Source organism: Mobula hypostoma, chromosome 3, assembly GCF_963921235.1.
Source record: "Mobula hypostoma chromosome 3, sMobHyp1.1, whole genome shotgun sequence".
NCBI lineage: Eukaryota > Metazoa > Chordata > Chondrichthyes > Myliobatiformes > Myliobatidae > Mobula > Mobula hypostoma.
Window position 1 is genome coordinate 184,346,320 of NC_086099.1, and position 22,059 is coordinate 184,368,378.

Below are 22,059 nucleotides of genomic sequence, written 5' to 3' on the forward strand. Positions count from 1 at the left end.
ATCTGGAGTGTCCTTGAAGCATTTCTTCTACCTGAAGCTTAAAAATGATCTTTATGGGAAAGATTAGAGCCTTAAATCAGGATATCCTCACAGAAGTTTGCTTCTTCTCCAATTGTGCCTTAAGTTGTAAACTAGAGTTCAACAGTTCATGGCCATGAATTATTAGCCACATCTTCGTTTGTCTGCCGCTGTTGCATAAACGTAGAAGTCACTGATTGTTTCTATTCAAGCAAAAAGTTTAATGCTTTTTTTCACAGATCAGCAGGTGGAGCAAGTCTGCAGTTTTACAAGGGTTGCATGCTTTCCCATGATGCAGCTTGCCTGTACTGCATGCACACTGCATTGTCGAAGCTGCATGTTAGCAGTAAGATGTCAGAAGAGTGAAAAACATAGAACCTGCTTAGTATCTAAGAATCAGGTTTATTATTGCTGACAAATATCATGTAAATTGTTTGTGACTGCATTACAGTGCAATTCATAAAAATTGCTATGTTGTATATAAATGCAAGAATGTACAAAGCTCATTTACAGTAAGTTATACAGTCAAGATTTTATCATGTTACAATAGCCTTCAATGTCATCAGCATATGAATTACAATAATGGGGGAACAAAAGGGCGACTACAAATCTTGAATACCAATGTTATTGATTGACTTTGGAAGCCATGTTACCATACAAAATTTAGTCTATCTAATAATGTTTCTGATATTTTGAATCCACTCTGTAGGAACCCTGTAGTGCTTATCAGATTTGTGAATTAATCTGTTGCATGCTATATATTTTCAACATTATGTTGACACATAACTTACTACGTATTTAAAATGGGACCCTTTTGAACAGGAGACAGGTTAGGAAGAAGGCGAATAGTACTCCAACCTTTTCTAATCTAAAGTATGTAGTTTCTTTTTCATACCCATTTGTTTCACTGTAGAAGTTAAATAAATTAGGATAAGTAGAGTTCTCATACTTGAAACCATATTAGAATTTTTTTAGTGCTGTCTGTAAAAACTTCATATCTTTCCTAAAATTAACTAAAGTATCCAGAAATAGATACTGTACCTACACCAGCAGTAATAGAGGTTTGCCCTGACTTCCTTGTAGTTTATGGCAGTCTTAAAAGGGCAGCATCCTCTTGACTTTTTAAATCTACTTTCTCAATTTTAAAGATGTTATGCACATATAACCCCAGCTATTGGTATTGCTGAAACTGTAGAACAACGTCGAGTAATTTGTTTAAAATTTCATCTGGTATATATCTGTCCAATCCACTAGAATGCTACATCTAATATCTATGACTATTTTCACATTTCCATGTTGTGCCATCTGCATATCTGGTTATTATGCTTTATACCTGTATAACAAACTTAATTTAACAATTTAATTTACCAAATTAGTTAACACCATCTTGTCTTTAACAACTTCATGTTAATATTTCCTGTTCAAACCATACCGAATGGTTTAATTTTATTCCTGAATACCATTTCTAGAAGATTTGCCAGCACTAAGAATAAACTGACAGGCCTGTAATTTCTGGATTTATCCTTGCATCCTTTGATGAACAAGCATGTCATTTTGCAGTTGTCATTTTCATGTACCACCCCATCTACAGATGTCTGCAAATTTATGAGCAATATTTTGCAATTTCTACCCTTAATTAGCAATGTTGGACATGTGCCATCCAGAGAGGGAAGTAATTTATCCATTTTAAGTGCAACTGGCTTTTCTAGTACCCTCCCCCACCCCCTTTTCATCAGTTTTTAGCCCATCAGTACATCATTTTTTTTTCTATGCAGAGCTTCAGCTTCCTTAATAAAGGCCAGTGTGAAGTACCATTACTCTATCTTTTTGGTCCTTATTCATTTTCCTATGACACACTTACTGTGTACATAACAACAGAAGATATTTCAACCTTTGTTTTCTTGTATTTTTTTCTTATTATTTCCTTTCCTTTGCCTCCTTTAAAATTTCTGTAAGCAGCTTTGTTTCCACTTTGTTTAGCAATCTGACATTTACCATCTGTCTTTTTTCCCTTTTATTTTACTCTATTTCATTTGGTTATCTGGGGAACTGTGGTTTCAACTTGCTCTAATTTTCCTCCTCATTGGAATATACCTAAACCATCTCCTTAAAGGCCATTGCAGTACTTATTGAATTACACTTAAACACTGCAGTATTTTTTAATCAATAGTGTCACCATACCTGCTCTTCATTCTTCTTTCCTTCCTTATCTGTCTTGAACACCTTATATCCAGGAATATTTAGTACCCAATCCTGACACTTTTTCAACCAAAAGTCCATTATTATCACAACAGCACAACATTATGGGGCAGCTCTCCAACCTTGTTTAATATATTTTGTGTGAGTATGTTATCAGAATTATGTTTATTATCACTGTCTTGTATGATTTAGAAACTTGTTGCTTTGTGGCAGATGGCGGCCAAGATGGCACCAAGTTCTGGTGTCCTTCAAGGTCATGGCTCAGAGGTTTTGTTTTGGGTTCATAGGAATGGTTTTGGTGACAGAGTGGGGAGTTAGGGGTCAGGTTAGGGTTTAGGAACAGGGATGTGGGAAAGGTGGCGGTCAGGCTGGAATCCAGGTTGGAGTGCTCTGTGGTCAAAAACTAGTGATCCCTGTGGATGGGTGTCATGTCGCCAAGTGCTGTGGATGAAGACTCCCCTCCCCCAAGGTCAGCGACACAATCCCCAGACACGGGATTGGTGATATGCGCAGGCTAGAAACACAAGGCCAGTGACCCCCTAGGTTGACAAGTTGGTGAGTCTGAAATTTGAGGCCTGGAGTTTAGGTCCTGTTGATGGTAAATCCTGGAGGCAATACTGAACATAGAAGCCCAAAGGTTAAAGACCAAATCTGGCAAATCTGGAGACTGTGGCCCAGTGGCCAAAACCCTCGTTCTGCAAGTCCACTGAGGAAGTCAGAGGCCCGATGCCTGCAAGTCTACTGGAGGCTTGGAGACAGCCATCCTACGTACATAATATTTTGGTGCCAGAGTGTGTGGCAACACTTGCAGGCTGCCCCCATCAAATCCTTAGATTGTGTTGGTTGTGTACACAAACAACACACTCACTGTATTGAACAGCTTCTTCCCTTCTGCCGTCTGATTTCTAAATGGACATTGAACCCATGAACACTACCTCACATTTTTCCCTGGTTTTTGCACTATTTTTAATTTAAGTATTTAATATACATGTATATATACGTACTGTTATTTATTTTTCTATCTTTATCATGAATGCATTGTACTGCTAATTTAATAAATTTCATGACATACTGTAATATTAATTCTGATTCCTGATGTTTCGATGGAAATGTAATAAATAAATAAATAAATCAATCTGAATCTAAATCAGCTGTATAATACAAGGACATAATAAACAGCAAAATAAATAAAGAGTGCGGGGGAAAAAAAGGAACGACCAGATAGTGTTCATGGATTCATGGAGCATTCTGAAATCTTATGGTGGAGGGGAAGAAACTATTTCTGAATTGTTGTGTGGGTCTTCAGGCTCCTGCATCTCTTCCCCTTTGGTAGTAAGAGAAAAGGGCATGTCTGGTGGAGTTGGTTGTGCCCTTGATGGAGCTGGGTGAGTCTACAACCCTTTGCAATCTCTTATGATCCTTTGTTTTGGATCCTCCATACCAGGCTGTGATATAGCTAGTCTAAAGTTCAAAAGTAAATTTATTTTCAAAGTACATACTGTTTATGTCACCATATGCTACCCTGAGATTCATTTTCTTGCAGGCATTCACAGTAAGTACAAAGAAACTCAATAGAATCAATGAAAAACTGCACACAAACAAAGATGGACAAACAACCCATGTGCAAATGACAACAAATTGTGCAAAAAAAGAAAAAGATATTAAATGGGTAATAAATATGGAGAACACGAGTTGTAGAGTGCTTGAAACTGAATTAATAGATTGTGGAATCAATTCAATGTTTGGGTGAGTGAAGTTATCCACTCTAGTTCAGGAGCCTGATTGTTGAGTAATAACTGTTCCTGAACCCGGTGGTGTGGGATCTAAGGCTCCTGTACATCTTTCCTCATGGCAGCAGAGAGAAGAGAGCATGGCCTTGATGGTTGGTGTCCTTGATGATGGATGCTACTTTGCTGCAACACTGCAATTTGTGGGTATGCTCAATGGTGGGGAGGGCTTTGCCTGTGATGGAATGGGCTGTATCCACTACCTTTTGTAGGCTTTTCCTTTCAAGGGCATCAGTACTTCCATACCAGGTGTGATGCAACCAGTCAGTATACTCTCCATGGCAAATCTATAGAAATTAGTCAAAGTTTTAGATGACATGCCAAACTTTTACAAACTTCTCAAAGTAGAGGCGCTGCTGTGCCTCATTTGTAATGGTACTTGAATTGAATTGACTTTATTACTTACATCCTTCATGAACATGAGTAAAAAATTTTTACATTACATCTGTCTAAATGTGCAATTTATAGTAATTTGTAATAATTAGTATGTACAAGAGGACAGTCGGTATAACATAGAAATACAATTGTATCAGCATGGATTAAGCGGTCTGATGGCCTGTTGGTCCTGGCTTTTATGCTGCAAAACTGTTTCCCAGATGGTAGCAGCTGGAACAGTTTGTGGTTGGGGTGACTCGGGTCCCCAATGATACTTCGGGCCCTTTTTACACATCTGTCTTTGTAAATGCCCTGAAAAGTGGGAAGTTCATATCTACAGATGCGCTGGGCTGTCTGCACTACCCTCTGAAGAGTCCTACGATTGAGGGAAGTACAGTTCCCATACCAGGCAGTGATACAGCCAGTCAAGATGCTCTCAATTGTGCCCTGTAGAAAGTTCTTAGGATTTGGGGGCCCATACCAAACTTCTTCAACCCTCTGAGATGAAGAGGCGCTGTTGTGCTTTTTTCACCACACAGCTGGTATGTACAGACCACGTGAGATCCTTGGTGATGTGTATGCCAAGGAACTTAAAGCTGTTCGTTCCCAGATCCATTGATGTCAATAGGGGTTAGCCTGTCTCCATTCCTCCTGTAGTCCACAACCTGTTCCTTTGTTTTTGCGACATTGAGGGAGAGGTTGTTTTCTTGACAGGGTGATGACTTCTCTGTAGGCTGTCTCATTATTATTTGAGATTAGGCCAATCAGTGCAGTATCATCAGCAAATTTAATTAGCAGATTGGAACTGTGGATGGCGACACAGTCCTGGGTATACAGAGATTAAAGGAGGGGGCTTAAGACACAGCTCTGAGGGGCACCTGTGTAAAGGGGCAGAGGTGAGGCAGCCCACTTGCCACCTGCCAGCGATCTGACAGGAAGTCCAAGAACCAGCTACACAAGGCACGGTGAAGGCCAAGGTCTCTGAGCTTCTTGTCGAGCCTGGAGGGAAGTATGGTGTTGAATGCTGAACTGTAGTCCAAGAGCAGGATTCTCACTAAGCATCCTCCTTCACCAAGGAATTTAAAGTAACTGATCTTCTTCATCTCTGATCTTTTATTGAGGACTGGTTCATGCTCCTGTAACCAATAATCAGCTCTTTGTTTTTACTGACATTGAGTTAGAGGTTATTGTTGTGGCATCACTTAGTCAGATTTTCAATCTCCCTCCTATATGCTGATTCATCATCACCTTTGATTCGTCAACAACAGTGGTGTCGTCAGCAAACTTAAATATGCATTTCACATTTTCTGTTTTTAGATCCCTGCAGTCTCTCACCATTTAAAAAATATTCAGATTTTGTGTATCATTCACTGAACAAGACCTGGTATTTTTCCACTTAATATTCTGTCACATTCTTGCCCACTCTCACTCAGTTTTATATCTTCTTTCATCCTCTTAATTCCTGGTACTTTAATATCATAACCAAACTTTTGGTATATTTGGCCAAACTGTTTGTGACTAGCCAGTGTCCAAGCATGATGCCTGTGGTACCCACTAGTAAGAGCCCGCTGATCTGAGAACTTCCACTCTTTGATTTCTATTTCATGACCAATTGTCATTGTGTATTGGTGTATTAACCCATATTCCATGTTCTTTAACCTTGCTGACTAATAAACTGTATGGGATCCTTCCAAACACCACGCGCACTGGCTTTCCCTTATTTGTTCTACAAGATCCCTTTGTTAAAGAACTACAATCGATTGAAACAAATGTGATTTACTTTTTGTAACTGCATGCTGACTCAATCCTTTTCTCTTTTCAAGGTGTTATTTGATTAAAACCTTTATGTATTCTGTCACTGATACTGAACTAAGAGCTCAGTTGGTTCCTTGATTTCTCTCTCCTTCCTTTCTTAAATAGTTTATCTTCCCATCCACAGCAATGATTCCAGAAACTAGAGAATTTTGATAGATGATAACCCCACACCCACTCATCTTTAGAGCATTAACTATTTCTATTGCTTATGTCTATTATTCTGGAATGTAGATCAAAGTTCAAAGTAAAATTTATTATCAGAGTACATATATGTCAGCACATACAACCCTGAGATTCTTTTTCCTGCAGGCATATTTAACAAATGTATAAGACAGTAACTGTAAACAGGATCAATGAAAAATAAATTGTGCAAATGCAAATAGAAATGAATAGCAATAAATAAGGAGTATGAATTAACAAGATAGAGTCCTTGAAGTGAGACAGTCGCTAAATACTCAGAATTGATGAGCTTTCAAGCCCATCAACTTATTTAGTTTTTCATACTAATTCAGAATCAGGTTTATTATCATTTGCATGTGTCATGAAATTTGTTAACCTAGCAGCTGCAGTTCAATGCAATACATAATATGGAAGAAAAGGTGAAAATTATAAATAAGTAAATCAATTACAGTATATGTATATTGAATAGATTAAAAATCGTGCAAAAACAAAGTAATATATATTTTAAAAATGAGGTAGTGTTCATGGGTTCAATGTCCATTTAGGAATCAAATGGCAGAGGGGAAGAAGCTGTTTCTGAATCATTGAGTGTGTTATTTCTTTTACTACTTCATTTTCATTAAATTCCTGGTTCTATAATATTCCTGGCAACGTGGTGAAACCTTGCAGAAAGCTGTTTAATTGTTCTACCATTTTCATATTTCCCCAAGATAAATTATTTTATCTGTTTGTCCTTGCTAATCTTTTCCTTTTAAAATGCATATAGAAGCATTTGCAGTAGGTATTTTGTTTTCTGTCTATCTACTCTTGTATTCTATCTTGACTTTTTAAAAAATTAATTTCTTCAAAGTTCAAAGTAAATTTATTATTAAAGTTACCTTCACCATATACTATCCTGAGATTCATTTTCTTGTGGACTTTCACAGTAAATACAAAGAAACATTAGAGAATCAATGAAAACCTGCACAGAAGATGGACAATCAATGTGCAAAAGAGAGCAAGCTGTGCAAATATACAAAAAGAAAACAAAATAATAAATAAAGAAGTAAAAAATATTGAGAACATGGGATGAAGAGACTTTCAAAGTGAGTCCATAGGTTGTGGGAATGGTTCAGTGTTGGGTTGAGTGAAGTTATCCCCTCTGGTTTACAAGCCTGATGATTGAGGAGTAATAAATGTTCCTGAACCTGGTGGTGTAGGTCATGAGGCTCCTGTACCTCCTTCCTGATGGCAGTAACGAGAAGATACCATAGTCTGGGTGGTGGAGTTCTTTGATGGATGCTGCTTTTCTGTGACAAGGTTCCTTGAAGATGTGTTTAATGGTGGGAAGGACTTTACCCCGATAGACTGGGCTGCATCCATTACTTTTTGTAGGCTTTTCTGGTCAAGTGTATTGTTGTTTCCATACCAGGCCGTGATGCAACCTGTCAGTATGCGCTCCACCGTACATCTAAAGAAGTTTGCCAATGTATTAGATGACATGCCAAATCCTTGCAAACTTCCAATAACGTAGAAGTGCTGCTGTGCTTTCTTTGTAATGGCACTTGCGTGCTGGACCAGGACCCATCCTCTGAAATGATAACGCTGAGGAATTTAAAGTTGCTGACCCTCTCCACCTCTGATGAGGACTGGCTCATAGACTTCCCAGCTCCTTGTTTGCTGATATTGAAAGAGAGGTTGTTGTGCACCACTCAGCCAGATTTTCAATCTCCCTCCAATATGCTGATTTGTCACCACCTTTGATTCAGCCAATGACAATGGTGTCATCAGCAAGCTTAAATATAACATTGGGCCTGTGCCGTTTTAGTTCCAAAATGCTCTCAATCTTTAGGCCTGCTTCTGCTTCAGACCATTTTATAAGCTCCTTTCATGGATTAAACTGTATATATACTTTCTCCTGTCAGTCATACTTTTCTTTTTGGTTTTTGTGTTTTAAAGGACTTTTAGTCACAACTTGTGCTTTACTATTTTGAATGGTTGTTATTTCTTATACACATGTTTAACCTTTCATTGTATATTCCCAACCAGCCACAGCCAACTCTTTTCATATCCTTATAGTTTCCTTTAAGTCCCTCATTTTCGATTAGATTTAATTTGAAAATAATGTAGTCCAGTATTCTACCATATTACAGCCACTCCTCCCTAAAGATTCCTTTACAATAGGATTATTGGCTAATCCTTCCCAAATCTAAAAAATGTAAAATATTCTTCTAGCTAGTTAGTTCCTCAACATGTTTTTGGGAGGTAAGATTTTCACAGTCAATAGGACCCTGGGGAACAGAGGAACCTAGTACGTGGTTCACTGAAAATGGCTTTGCAGAAGTGATGAAGAAAGTTTGGCATGCTGGCCTTCATCAGTCAGAAAATTGAGTATAAACATTGCAATATTTTTCTGTTGTACAAGATGCTTCTTCCCCTCTGCCGTTCGATTCCTGAATGAACATTGAACCCTTGGACACAGTATTTCTGGTTTTTGCATATTTTTTAATCTATTCAATATATGTATACTGTAACTGATTTATTTATTACTTTTTAATTTTATTTTTCTCCTATATTATAGTATTGCATTGAACTGCTGCTGCTAAGTTAACAAATTTCATGTCACATGCCGTTGATAATAATCCTGATTCTGGTTCTGAGATGTTAGTGAGGCCACATATTGTATTCAGTTTTGATCACCCTGCTATGGGAAAATTGTCATTAAGTTGGAAACAGTGCAGAGGAGATTTACGAGGATATTGCTGGGACTCAAAGTAATGAGTTGTGGAGAGAGGTTAGGATTTTATTCGTTGGGGTGTGGGAGAAGGAGGGCTGATCTTGGAGGTGTATGCATTTGTGAGAGGCATAGATGGTGTGAGTGCGCAGTCTTCTCAGTCTTATTCTCTTTATAATTTGTTCAATTAAAATCAAGGGCATAGGTGTAAACTGAAAGGAAGATATTTAATTGGAACCTAAAGGGCAACTTTTTCCACCCAAGGGATGGTCCATATATAGAATGAGCTATCAGAGGAAGTAGTTTAACAACATTGAAAAGCTACTTGGACAGGTACATGGATAGGAAATGTTTGGAGGGATATGGGGCAGATGCAGGCAAATAGAACTAGCTTTAATGAGAATATTGGTTGGCATAGACCATTTGGGCTGAAAGGCCTGTTTCCATGCTGTATGATTCTATGTTGATCTAGCAAAAAATTTCCTAAACTTTCATGAATTTGCCCTTCACTTCTTACCACATACTATTCTTGCACCAAGAGTTTCCCTACAAAGCAAAGATGTATGATTTTTTCTACATAATGTGCAACAGGAATACATAATATGGATCAAATACAAAATTTAAATTAATATTTTACCTGATGTACCTCTGTCTATTTGTTAATGTTAAAGACTATAGTATTATGATATAGAATGTTACTTAGTGGGTTCTATTTTGCCATAACCTTAACTTGGATAAACAGAAATTAGACCAAAAATTTCTGAAAATTGAGCCTTTTTCCCCAGGTAAAGAAATAATTGGGAGCCTTGCAACATATTAACCTTATTATAATACAAAAGAACAGTTTTACTTAATTACTGAAGTATCATTAGGTTTTGTTCTAACAGCTCGATAGCTATGAAGGTAGAATAACAAGCTCCCTTTTGCCTTGTTAATTTATATTGACAGTTATTTATGTGGTGTAAGATTTGCGTGTTATAGGCAAGGTTGTTGAAGCGGTTTTGGATAGGAGATGTCTTTTCAGTGAAGATGAAGTCATCAGTATCACTCCTTGGCAGGTGTTCCTTCTGTATTTGAACAAAGCAGTTTTATGGCATTAGGTAAGGATCTAATGAATTTTAGAAAGGAATGTTTAGTTTGTGTACTGTTTTTACTTTTACATCTAGAAAAGTTTGTGCTGGTGGTCTAAATGTGTAGCAAAAGTTGGCTATCATGGAAGATGCAATTCTTATTTTACTTCAAGTTACTTGAATAACAATAGTGACTTGATGATTATAACATTTTGATTACGTTTTTCATGATTTCTTCCAAAATCTCCAACATCTGTTTTGCATTTATCTAGCAAAACTTATTTAATACTAAAAAAAAAGTTGATGAATTCATGGGATTAATTGGAAATTGATTTTAAAGGCACAGTATTTTAGGATAAACTTAAATATACATTTTTTCCCTCTTTTAGGTGTGATGTCTCTTTTGAGGCCCCTCTTACTAGATGTAGTTCCAAGCATTCAGCAGACAGCGGCATTGGCACTAGGACGTCTAGCCAATTACAATGATGATCTGGCTGAGGCTGTTGTTAAGGGAGACATTCTTCCACAGCTGGTGTATTCACTAGCAGAACAAAATGTAAGATCACATTTCTTTTTCTCTGTGATATAAAATGAGATAATATTGGTTTAGTCATAAAGGTAGAACTCAGCAGTTTTGTACAATTTGGAAAGAAAGCATGTGTTGTGATCAGCTGTATTTCAGCTATGAAATGGTCTTGTATATTTTTCCCCTACTGCAGGGATTCTGTTTAAAAACAGCATAAATTGTCTGTTCCAAGGCTTTGCACATTGGCTTTTAGTTTGTCAGACAGCTGTGAGACAGTGGTTAGCTAGGATCATTGAGGGCACCAGCAGATTAGTGCAGGGTCACAAAAGGCCTATCATAGTTTAGTGACTGAGGGCAAGTGAAGGAAGCTAATTAGCCAGTTCATGTAGAGTTTAGCTGCGCATGTAAGCAATTGGTTTGTCCCTTGGGCAAAACTACCTTCCTGACTTAGGTTGATGATTACAGTGATGACACATTATTTCAAACCTGTTTAGAAGAGAAGCTTATTAAATTGCAATTTTCATACATTTCAAACACAGTAATAAATTCACACTTGTTGAACTCAGATATACATTTTAAATTTAAAATTATAGTACATTTCCTCAAAAGGGAAAGATTATGTAAATCTATATTCGTCTCCATTGATCACTGAAACAGATGTTGCAGTCTAGTTAATTTCAAGACATTAAGGATTCACTTTTTGGTGCTGCTCATTGTAGTTTCTGATACATCTTGAAAACTTCAATCACTTCACTTGTCATATGCTATATGAATGCTATTCTGCAAGGAAACCATTTTGAGTAAATTTAATGAAAATGATTATCACAGATCAGCATGCGCAAACCCCTTCTTCAGAGCCACCACATTTACCTTGCAGATCTCTGCAGCACCCAATGATCTGCAAACTATAATATAAGCTTTTGTAATGTATTATTCATTTGTGGTATAGTATGTTATTCCTTTAACCAAGTGAAAAGGGATTGTTAGACATGATGTAATTGTATCAACTGTTATGGAAGTGCATATTCATATACCAACTTGGTTGAACTGCCATTTGTGAATTTTTTTAAAGAAAATTATCAATTGGTAGAAAAAAACTTAGATGCACTTATGATGCACTGTAGTTATTTGGATTCTTCCTAACAAAAATGGATTTAAAATTTATAAATTAAGAATTATTTGGGTAAACCAATTACCAACTACTTTTATTTTTATAAAGCGTTTTTACAAGAAAGCTGCAGCTTTTGTGTTGAGGGCCGTGGCCAAGCATTCTCCTCAATTAGCCCAGGCTGTGGTGGATTGTGGGGCACTGGATGCACTAGTGATCTGTTTGGAAGAGTTTGATCCTGGAGTGAAGGAAGCAGCAGCTTGGGCACTGGGATATGTTGCACGCCACAATGCAGGTAAGAAGCACTTGGGCTTGTCTGTACACTGGCTTTCGTTTTTTAAAGCACTTAACTCTTGTGAACAGATATCTTCAGTTTCTATGGCAACGCAATGAAAAGGGGAGCCAGCTAAGCAGCACTTCACAAATGCAAATAAAATGATCTTCTGAAATGTTGCAGGTTAGAGGAAGAGAATGTGTCTCAAATTTTGTCTTGATTTAAACTAAGCCTATTGTTACTTCTGCTTATTAAAAATCTGACAATGCTGCTTTTGTTAATCTGAGAGCAAGAAACATTCTAAGATGTGTCATGCATTAAATCCACTGGTAATCTGACTACATATTTGAAGTACATATGCCCTTTATATACCCATCCAAGCTCAAAGCCTACTAAAATATGATCTCCAGTTGACAGTACAAATTGCACATATTTTCAGGCTGCCCATGATACTTAAGGGTTGTGTGGTAAGCTATAGGCAGAAGGCTCAGCTGTGACCTTGACTGCCTCCACCTCCAGGCTAAGATCTTTCTGACTACTGCCGGGTTCTGTGACTCTTCTCCTATTACTACTCCCCACCAAACCCTGGGTCTCTCAGGCTCCCCTCTACCCTTTGTGCTCTCTCCATTCATCTGAACCCCCATCTTCTTCCCACCCAACTTGCCCTCAACACCTCAACTCTTCCCTGACCCCCTCCAACTCTCTAATCCCCTCTGACCCTTAGCTCTATTCCCGGCCATGTCTTTACTATCTCCTCAGTCCTTCCTCTCTCTGAGGTGGAATGTTATATCGTCATTAAGGGCCTTACCTTTGTCCCATGCACCCGCACCTCAGTGAGTTCCGCACCTGTCACAATGTCAAATTCTTCCGTTGGCTCCAACTCCAACCCTGTTTTTTTTTGACAAGGATTCTCCACCCCGCACTGACGACCTCGTCTCCCATGTTTAACTCACCTCCTCTTGGACACCCCACTCTGGATCTTTTTCTCTAAAACTGGTGAGACATCAACCATTTCGACTTCTGCACATCTCACTCCTGTTCAAACCTCATGACATCCACTCTCTCCATGTCAATCCCAACCTCATCATCAGACCTATAGAAAGTGTGGGGGATAGCTGTTGTAGTCTGGTGAACTGACCTTTACCTTGGTGAGGCCAGGTGGCAACCCCCAGACACTGCCTTTTATATACCCCTTGAAAAAGACTCCACTCAGAAACAAAAGGCCATTGCCTCCTGCATCATAACCAACCTGATCGACTCTGGAGATCTTCCATCCACTGCCACCAACATCATAGTTCCCTTACCATGCACTGCTCGTTTCTACCATTCTACCTAAGATCCACAAACCTGACTGTCCAGTTAAGTCCATTATTTCTGAATCTGCCTCACTTGTATCCACATACCGGATTCCATTTTGGACATTTACGGAGATAGGTGCATAAAAAGGGCCCGAAGGATCATTGGGGACCCGAGTCACCCCAACCACCAACTGTTCCTGCTGCTACCATCCAGGAACCAGTACCACAGCATTAAAACTAGGACCAACACGCTCCGGGACAGTTTCTTCCACCAGGTCATCAGACTGATTAACTCACACTGATGCAATTGTATTTCTATGCTATATTAACTATCCTGTTGTACATACTATTTATTACAAATTGCTATACATTGCACATCTGGATGGAGATGTAACGTAAAGATTTTTACTCATGTATGTGAAGGGTGTAAGAAATGAAGTCAATTCAATTTTATCCTCTTGGTTCAGTCCTCTCTCCCCACCCCCTAAAAACATCCATGACCCTTCATATGCTCTCAATTTCTACAAGTTCCTTGGCTCTGATTAGTCTCATTTTCTCAATGGATGTCCAGTCTCTATACACTTCTGTCCCCTATCAGAAAGGCCTTAAAGCTCTCCGATTCTTTCTTGCTATTTCCCCTCCACCTCCCCTTTCCTCTGTCTAACAGAACTGGTCTATACCCTCAACAATCTGTCATTCAGCTCCTACTTTCTTCAAACACAAGATATAGCCATGGGCTTGTGCACGGTGCCAGCTATGCCTGCCTTCTTGTTGGCTATGTGGAACAGTCCATATTCCAAGTTGACAATGGGTATGCTCCCCAACTCTTTCTGCGCTATATCGATGACTGCTTTCTGCATTCATGCTATGCTTGTCAATTTCATCAACTTTGCCTGCAACTTCCACCCTGCCCTCAAATTTACTTGGGTCATCTTGGACACCCCTTTTCAATCTCACAGTCTCCATCTCTGGAGACAGGCTGCCTACTAATAACTTCTGGTAAGCTACTGACTCTCACAGCTGTCTTGATTATACCTCTTCCTACCCTGTCACTTGTGAAAATGCTATTCCACTGCTTCTGTTCCCAGGATGAGGCTTTCCATTCCAGAGCATTTGAGATGCCCTCCTTCAAAGAAAGGGGTTTCACTTCTCTACCATTGATGCTGCCTTCACCCACATCTCATCCATTTTCTGGACATCTGCTTTCACCCCACGTTCCTGGCATCATAACAGGAATAGATTTCTGTTGTCCTTGCCTACCTAAGCATCTGCATCCAGCACAGCATCCTCCGAAACTTCTGCCATTTTGAACGGGATCCTACCACTCGAAATACCTTTTCCCTCCCCTATCTCCCTCCTGGCAGTTATCCTTGCAAGCAGGACATGTGCTATACCTACCTACACCTTCTCCTCAGCACCTTTCTGGGCCCCAAACAGTACTTTCAGGTGAGGTCACACTTCATCTGCAAACCTGTTGGGGTCATCTGCTGCATTTAGTGCTCCCCAGTGGCCTCCTCTACATTGGTCAGATCCGACATAGATTGGAGACTGCTTTGTTGAGAACCTTTGCTCTATCCACCACAAAAGGCAGCTTCAGCTTTTTCACCCATTTTAGTTCTACTTACTATTCCAATTCTGACGTGTTGGTCTTTGGCCACCTCTACTGCCACAATGAGGCCACACTCAGGTTGGAAGAGCAACAGGTTATATTCCTTCTGGATGGCCTCCAACATGAAGAACATGAACAGAGATTTCTCTATCTTCTGCTAATTCCTCCCCTCTCCCCTTTCCCTCTTTTTCCATTCTCCATTCTGGCTCCCCTCCTGTCTCTTCTCATCTGCCATCACCTCTCTGGTGCCCCTCCTCCTTCCCTTTCTTCCATGGTCCATTCTCCTCTTCCAATTTACCTCTCAGCTTCTCAATTCATTCCCCCTCACCTGGTTTCATCTATCATTTGGCAGCTTGTACTCGTTCCTCCCCATCCCCCCCCCTTCTTATTCTGGCTTCTACCCCTTCCTTTCTGGCCCTGATGAAGGGTCTCTGCTCAAAATGTTGATTGTTTTTCCCACTCCTTGGATTCATTCTGACCAGTTGAGTTACTCCAGCATTCTGTGTTTGTTGCTCTGAATTTACAGCATCTGCAGAGTCTCTTATGTTTAAGATAGAGCCATTATATTGCCAGGTGTTATTTAGTTTTCTATTCTTAAGTTTTATCTAACCAAATTCTGTGCACTGCAAAAAATATGCTGTATATTTTTAACATATGCTTGCTTTTATGTATAGATCTATTTTAAAATCAAGACTCCATAGTGCCAAAAATTTGAACTAGGCAACTTTACCTGATTCACTTGTGTTGGCTAAAGAGTAGGAGAAAACTTTTGGAAATGGTTGTGAGGTAAGTATGTGTGCAACTTTCAAGGCTGAATTACTATGGCCATGTGATCTACTCCTGTCAACAAACACACACAAAATGCTGGAGGAACTTAGCAGGCCAGACAGCATCTATGGGGAAGAGTAGAGTTAACGTTTCAGGTCGAGAAACTTCATCAGGACCTCTTGTGTTGCTTGGATTTTCAGCATCTGCAAACTTTCTCTTGTTTGTGATCTACTGTTTCTGTTTCTTGTGTTCTTGCTTGCATATGTATGAACATAAGTATTTGGAGCAGGACAATGCCGTACTGTCTGCCCTAGCATTGGAGCTATAGTCATAGAGATGTGCAGTGCTGAAACTGTCCACTTGACCCACCACATCCACTTTTATGCCCATCTGCACTAATCCTGTTTGCCGGTATTAGGACCATATCCTTCTAAGTCTTGCCTCTGAATGCCTCTTAAATGTAGTAATTTTAACTGATTCTACCACCTCCTTTGGCAGCACATTCCAGATGTCAATGATCCTCTGTTTTTAAAAAAAAACTAAAAGGGAATATGAGGGATTAAACTTATTCCTCTCATCTTAAACCCATGCCTTCTTGTTTTTCACACCTGTAACATGGAAAAACATATTAATATTTTCCTTATTTATGCTTCTCATAATCTTATCTGATTACCCTTCAGCCTCCATCCGATTTGTTCTCTCCATGAAGCTAAAATCTTCCAGTCTAAGCAGCATTATAGTAGAGAGAGCTCCTCTGCACTCTCTCCTGCAGTGCTATCTTTCTGAGAGTGTGACAACCAGAAATGCACACGGAGCTCCAAATGTGGCCAAACCAGTGATTTGTAAATTTGTGTCCCATAATGTATTTGCTATGCCCCAACATACGAGTGCAAGCACTACAATCGCCACCACCCTATTGATCAGTATTGGTACATTCAGGGGAATATAGACATGGACATTCCTTGGTGCCAAACATATATGTATTTGCATATGTATTTATTATATTCTATTTATCTTTACAAAGTACATCACCTTGCACTTACTGGGTTTAAATTCTATCTGCCAATGCTCCACCTAACTTTTCATCTGATTTCTATCCTGCCATAGACTTGGAAAACTGTTTTATCAATAGCAACATCAATTTTCATGCCTCCTAATTTCACATTTAAATTATACCTGCATGCTAGCCTTGTATAAGATGCATCAGATTTTTCTGCATCTTGGAACTCTGCAATCACTTTTCATTTAGATAATGTGTATTATTTCTAATTTTTATTTTAAACTTTGCATTCCCATCTGCATCCCATAAATTTCCCAACTCTCATTCCTCCACCTGATCAAGAATCTATCTACTATTAAATATTAAATATTAAAAATATTTAGAGAGAATCTGTTTCCATCGCCTTTTGTGGAAGGAAGTTCCCAAGACTCATGACCCTTAGAAGAAGGTTTTACTGAATCTTAAGTTCTTCCACAGGAAAAAGTATCCTCTATATCCACCTTGTCAAGATTCTCCACGATGTCCTGTATTTCATTTGTCTTCTCTTGTTCTTCACTCCAATAGACACATGGCTAGCTCAATCAATCTCTTCCCATAAGGCAAACTGCTTTTTCCAGGTTTTGGGCAAATAGACCATCTCTAAGTTGGTAACATATTAATCTCCTTCCTTAAGTAAGGATACCAATTGTATATACATTACTCCAGATACAGTCTTACCAATGCTCTGTGTAACTGAGGCAAAACCTCCATACTTCTCTGTTCAGTTTTGCTAGGAATAAATGTTGGGCATCTATAAGCTTTTCAGATTCCTGGCAGTACCTGTATAGTAGGTCCAGTGCCCTCACGGTGTGTGTGCACGAATCTAGGCAGGGAGTTAAAACCCTTCTCAAAAATCACCAGAGCCAGTAGTTTTTTTAATGAGAACTTACTTATGAAAAGATATTGCTGTTGCAATAGCAAATGAAGAGAGGATGGAGATGATATCTTTCTACCATGTCAAGTTGAAATCCAAATTACCGTAATCCATACAGGAAATAATGTTTCAAGCAGTTTACATATAGGAAGTACCGTTCATACAAAACAAATTGCGCCTCCAGAGTCCAGAACACTAGCCTTGCTCAAATCGTACACCAGGGCACCGAGATTTTTCTACATCTTGGTGTTCTTCAATTTCTCACCAGTTTGCTAATATGTTTTAAAATTATTTTTGCTTGTCAAAATTCACAATTTCACATTTTCCCATATAATAATCCATTTGTCAGATTATGGTCCACTTACTTAAAATCTACAGCCCTTATATCCTCCTCTACCCCTTCATAATTTACTTCCCTGCCTTTCTTTGCGTCATCAGCAACTTTTAGCAACTGTGATTTCGGTTCCCTTCATTTAAAGTCATTAATGTAAAATAGAGTAAGTCAGTGCTGATCCCTATGGCACATCACCTGTTCCATCTTGCCAACAAGACAAAATGATGCATACTCTGTGTCCTCTTGGCCAGCCAAACTTGTATCTATGTTAATATGTTACAACCTGCGCCAGGAGCTTTTATATTCTGCAATAACCTTTGCGGCAGCTCCCCACCAGATACCTTTTAGAAATTTAATTATAGGGCATGCACTTGTCCTGTTATATTCATGGCACCTGTTACTGCTTAAAAGAATTTCAATAAATTGATTAAACATGTTTTCTTTTTCACAGGACTATATTTGCTCTGCTTGTTTATCTTGAATTTTTCTAAGTGCCTTAATATCATGTTAATATGTTCATTATGACTGTGGTTAATCCAACTGGTCTGTGTTTTTGCTTTCTGTCTTTTTGAACTAAGTTACATTCTCAATTTTCCAATCTAATAAAACCCTTTCTGAATGTAGAGAATTTTGGAAAAATTAAATGCCTTAACTTCTCTTTAGCCACTTCTTTTGTAGCCCTTGGATGAAAGCCATCAGGATTTGGAGAGTTCTCAGATCATAACTCTAACAGTTTGCTCAGTACCGCTTCCCTAGTGATTTTTTCAAGTTCCTCCATTCCAGTTCACAATTCAGACTTACTACTGTAGTGTTACTTGTTTTCTCTGCAATGAAGACTGATGTAAAACACCTGTTTAATTACTCTACTTGCTCCTGTTCTCTTATTGATTCCCTAAAATCCTTTTCTTAAAAAAGACTAACATTTTATTAAAGCATTTAAATAAAGTGATGGTGTCAAACTTCCGGTTAAGATGGAGCTACCAAATGCGTGTGACAGCTCACTGGTAGTTCAAAAGGCAAGAAATTCAACCAAAATCATTACTAGCAACATCTTTTCTGCAGTAAATTGTGTTAAATTATCAATACAAACAAAGAAGAGGCGAGCAATGGCAAAGCGAGTTTGGGGGATGAGCCATGTTGGTGTGTTACAGAATCGACACAGATGGAGTGAGCCATTTGAAGAGGAGGAGTTGGGACAGAAGGGTTCTGATGCCTGTACAACTGGCTTGGGTGCGAGGTTGGTTCACTCTGTGTGCCAAGCTGATTTAAAGAAGTTGAGAGAGTTTTTGGGCTGGACGGTGAAATCTGGGCCCAGACCAAGTAGCTGGGCAGCATAGCCTAGGCTCTGAACCCTTCTCAGCAGTGGTTCCTGGGTTCTAATGTAAGCTATAATCCACTATTTAGACAATTTAAACACTGGCCCAGATTGGAGGCAAGAGTTAATTTTGTTTGCTCTCTGTGACGTTCACTCTGCTCTCCGTGGCGCCGGAGCCTTGTACTGCGGTGGTTACCGGGTCCTAATGCAAGATATAATCCATTGTTTGGACAATTTAAATGCCAGTCCAGATAGACTGGAAAGTCAGGGTGTCAGGATCAGAGACAAGAGCCAATCTTGCTTGCTGTCTGCGATGGTCACTCCTCTGTCAATGGTGCTGGGGCTATGAAGACTGTTGTGGCTACTATGCTTAGTGCCTGCTAATATGATGAACTGATGCCAAGGCTTTTGGGCCTACACTGGGCTGTTCGGAGTTTGGATCTGAGGACTCAGTTTGGTTGGAATGGTGTTGCTTGCTTTAGCTGTTTGCATGATTTGTGTGTTTTTTTTTTCCCTTTCACTTGCATAATGAATGTTGGTCTTTTATTTTTTTTATTGGGTTCTTTCGGGTTTTTTGCTTTGTGGCTACCTATAAGCAAACAAATCTCAAGGTTGTATGATTTATGCATTCTTTGATAATAAATGTACTCTGAAACTTTAAAAAAGTTTAATTTTTTTAAACAAAGTTTGAATCAGCTTGTATGCTATTTTTCTGGCTAGCTTTGTTCATGCTCTTTTTCTTCTATTGATCATCGTTTGCTTTATTTATACATTGTTTGATCTTGTGCCTTGCAATTACTTGCTTTACAGTTTTAAAAAAGCTATCTGAAACTATTATTTTGTTAACCATAAATCATGTGTCTTTGCAGAGGCTTTTGTCTTTTCAGAATGAATTCTGAAAGATCCCCTGTACTGTTGTTAATCGTGGCAAAAGATGGTAGATGACCATTGCAGGAGAATAAAAGTTAAGTTCTTTGGAGACCAATCTCCAGCATTAGAAGAATAGTCATAGTCGTAGTCATACTTTATTGATCCCGGGGGAAATTGGTTTTCATTACAGTTGCTCCATAAATAATAGTAATAGAACCATAAATAGTTAAATAGTAATATGTAAATTATGCCAGTAAATTATGAAATAAGTCCAGGACCAGCCTATCGGCTCAGGATGTCTGACCCTCCAAGGGAGGAGTTGTAAAGTTTGATGGCCACAGGCAGGAATGACTTCCTATGACGCTCAGTGTTGCATCTCGGTGGAATGAGTCTCTGGCTGAATGTACTCCTGTGCCCAACCAGTACATTATGTAGTGGATGGGAGACATTGACCAAGATGACATGCAACTTAGACAGCATCCTCTTTTCAGACACCACCGTGAGAGAGTCCAGTTCCATCCCCACAACATCACTGGCCTTACGAATAAGTTTGTTGGTTGCAGGACTTAGATATCCTGAGAGAGATTTTATTGGGACAGCAAAAGCAAAATGAATACTCGTGTTTCTATGGACTTCATAAAATAAATGTTATAACTTACATGAGTGAAATTCTGATTTATTTAATTATGTACGTTGAAACATAGAACGAAATGCATCATTTGTGTTAACAACCAGTACAACCTAATAATGGGTGGGGGCAGCCTGCAGCTGTCCCCACACATTCTGTGGCTGACATAGCATGCCCGCCATGTTTGCAGAACAACATGAGGAACAACAACAGCAGCAGCAGGATAACAGCAATAAGCAAACAGAGTGAAAGTCCTATTCTCCCCAATGTGCACACAGACAATCCCAGGACAGGCCATCTCATTAGCTCATTAGTTGGTAGTGGTGACCCAAATGGCAAGTTAAAATTCTATTGATATACAGGCCTATAAAATGTATTCAACCCTTTGGAAGATTTCATGTTTTATTGTTTTACAAAATTGAATCACAGTGAATTTAAGCAACACACATCAAAGTTGCTGGTGAACGCAGCAGGCCAGGCAGCATCTCTAGGAAGAGGTACAGTCAACGTTTCAGGCCGAGAAGGAAGAGCTAGTAAGAGATTTGAAAGTGGGAGGGGGAGATCCAAAATGATAGGAGAAGACAGGAGGGGGGAGGGATGGAGCCAAGAGCTGGACAGTTGATTGGCAAAAGGGATATGAGAGGATAATGGAACAGGAGGCCCAGGGAGAAGGAAAGGGGGGGGGGACCCAGAGGATGGGCAAGGGCTATAATCAGAGGGACAGAGGGAGAAAAGGAGAGTGAAAGAATGTGTGTATATAAATAGCGTTTGGGGTACGAGGGGGAGGTGGGGCATTAGCGGAAGTTAGAGAAGTCAGTGTTCATGCCATCAGGTTGGAGGCTACCCAGACGGAATATAAGGTGTTGTTACTCCAACCTGAGTGTGGCTTCATCTTTACAGTAGAGGAGGCCGTGGATAGACGTGTCAGAATGGGAATGGGATGTGGAATTAAAATGTGTGGCCACTGGGAGATCCCGCTTTCTCTGGCGGACAGAGCGTAGGTGTTCAGCAAAATGATCTCCCAGTCTGCGTCGGGTCTCGCCAATATATAGAAGGCTACATTGGGAGCACCGGATGCAGTATATCACCCCAGCTGACTCACAGGTGAAGTGTCGCCTCACCTGGAAGTACTGTCTGTGGCCCTGAATGGTGGTAAGGGAGGAAGTGTAAGGGTATGTGTAGCACTTGTTCCGCTTACAAGGATAAGTGCCAGGAGGGAGATCAGTGGGGAGGGATGGGGGGGATGAATGGACAAGGGA

General features: G+C 39.5%; 1 protein-coding gene across 2 annotated transcripts in view; it reads left to right on the forward strand.

Annotated features, from left to right (window-relative positions):
• Positions 1-22,059, forward strand: part of spag6 (sperm associated antigen 6) — a 137,909-nt gene that overhangs the window by 45,137 nt on the left and 70,713 nt on the right. For both annotated transcript variants that reach the window (XM_063042394.1, XM_063042393.1), the window contains exons 3-4: positions 10,547-10,713; positions 11,903-12,086. In XM_063042394.1, coding sequence (XP_062898464.1) covers positions 10,552-10,713; positions 11,903-12,086 — 346 coding nt within the window. In that variant the 5' untranslated portion in view covers positions 10,547-10,551. The remainder of the gene's footprint in view (positions 1-10,546; positions 10,714-11,902; positions 12,087-22,059) is intronic.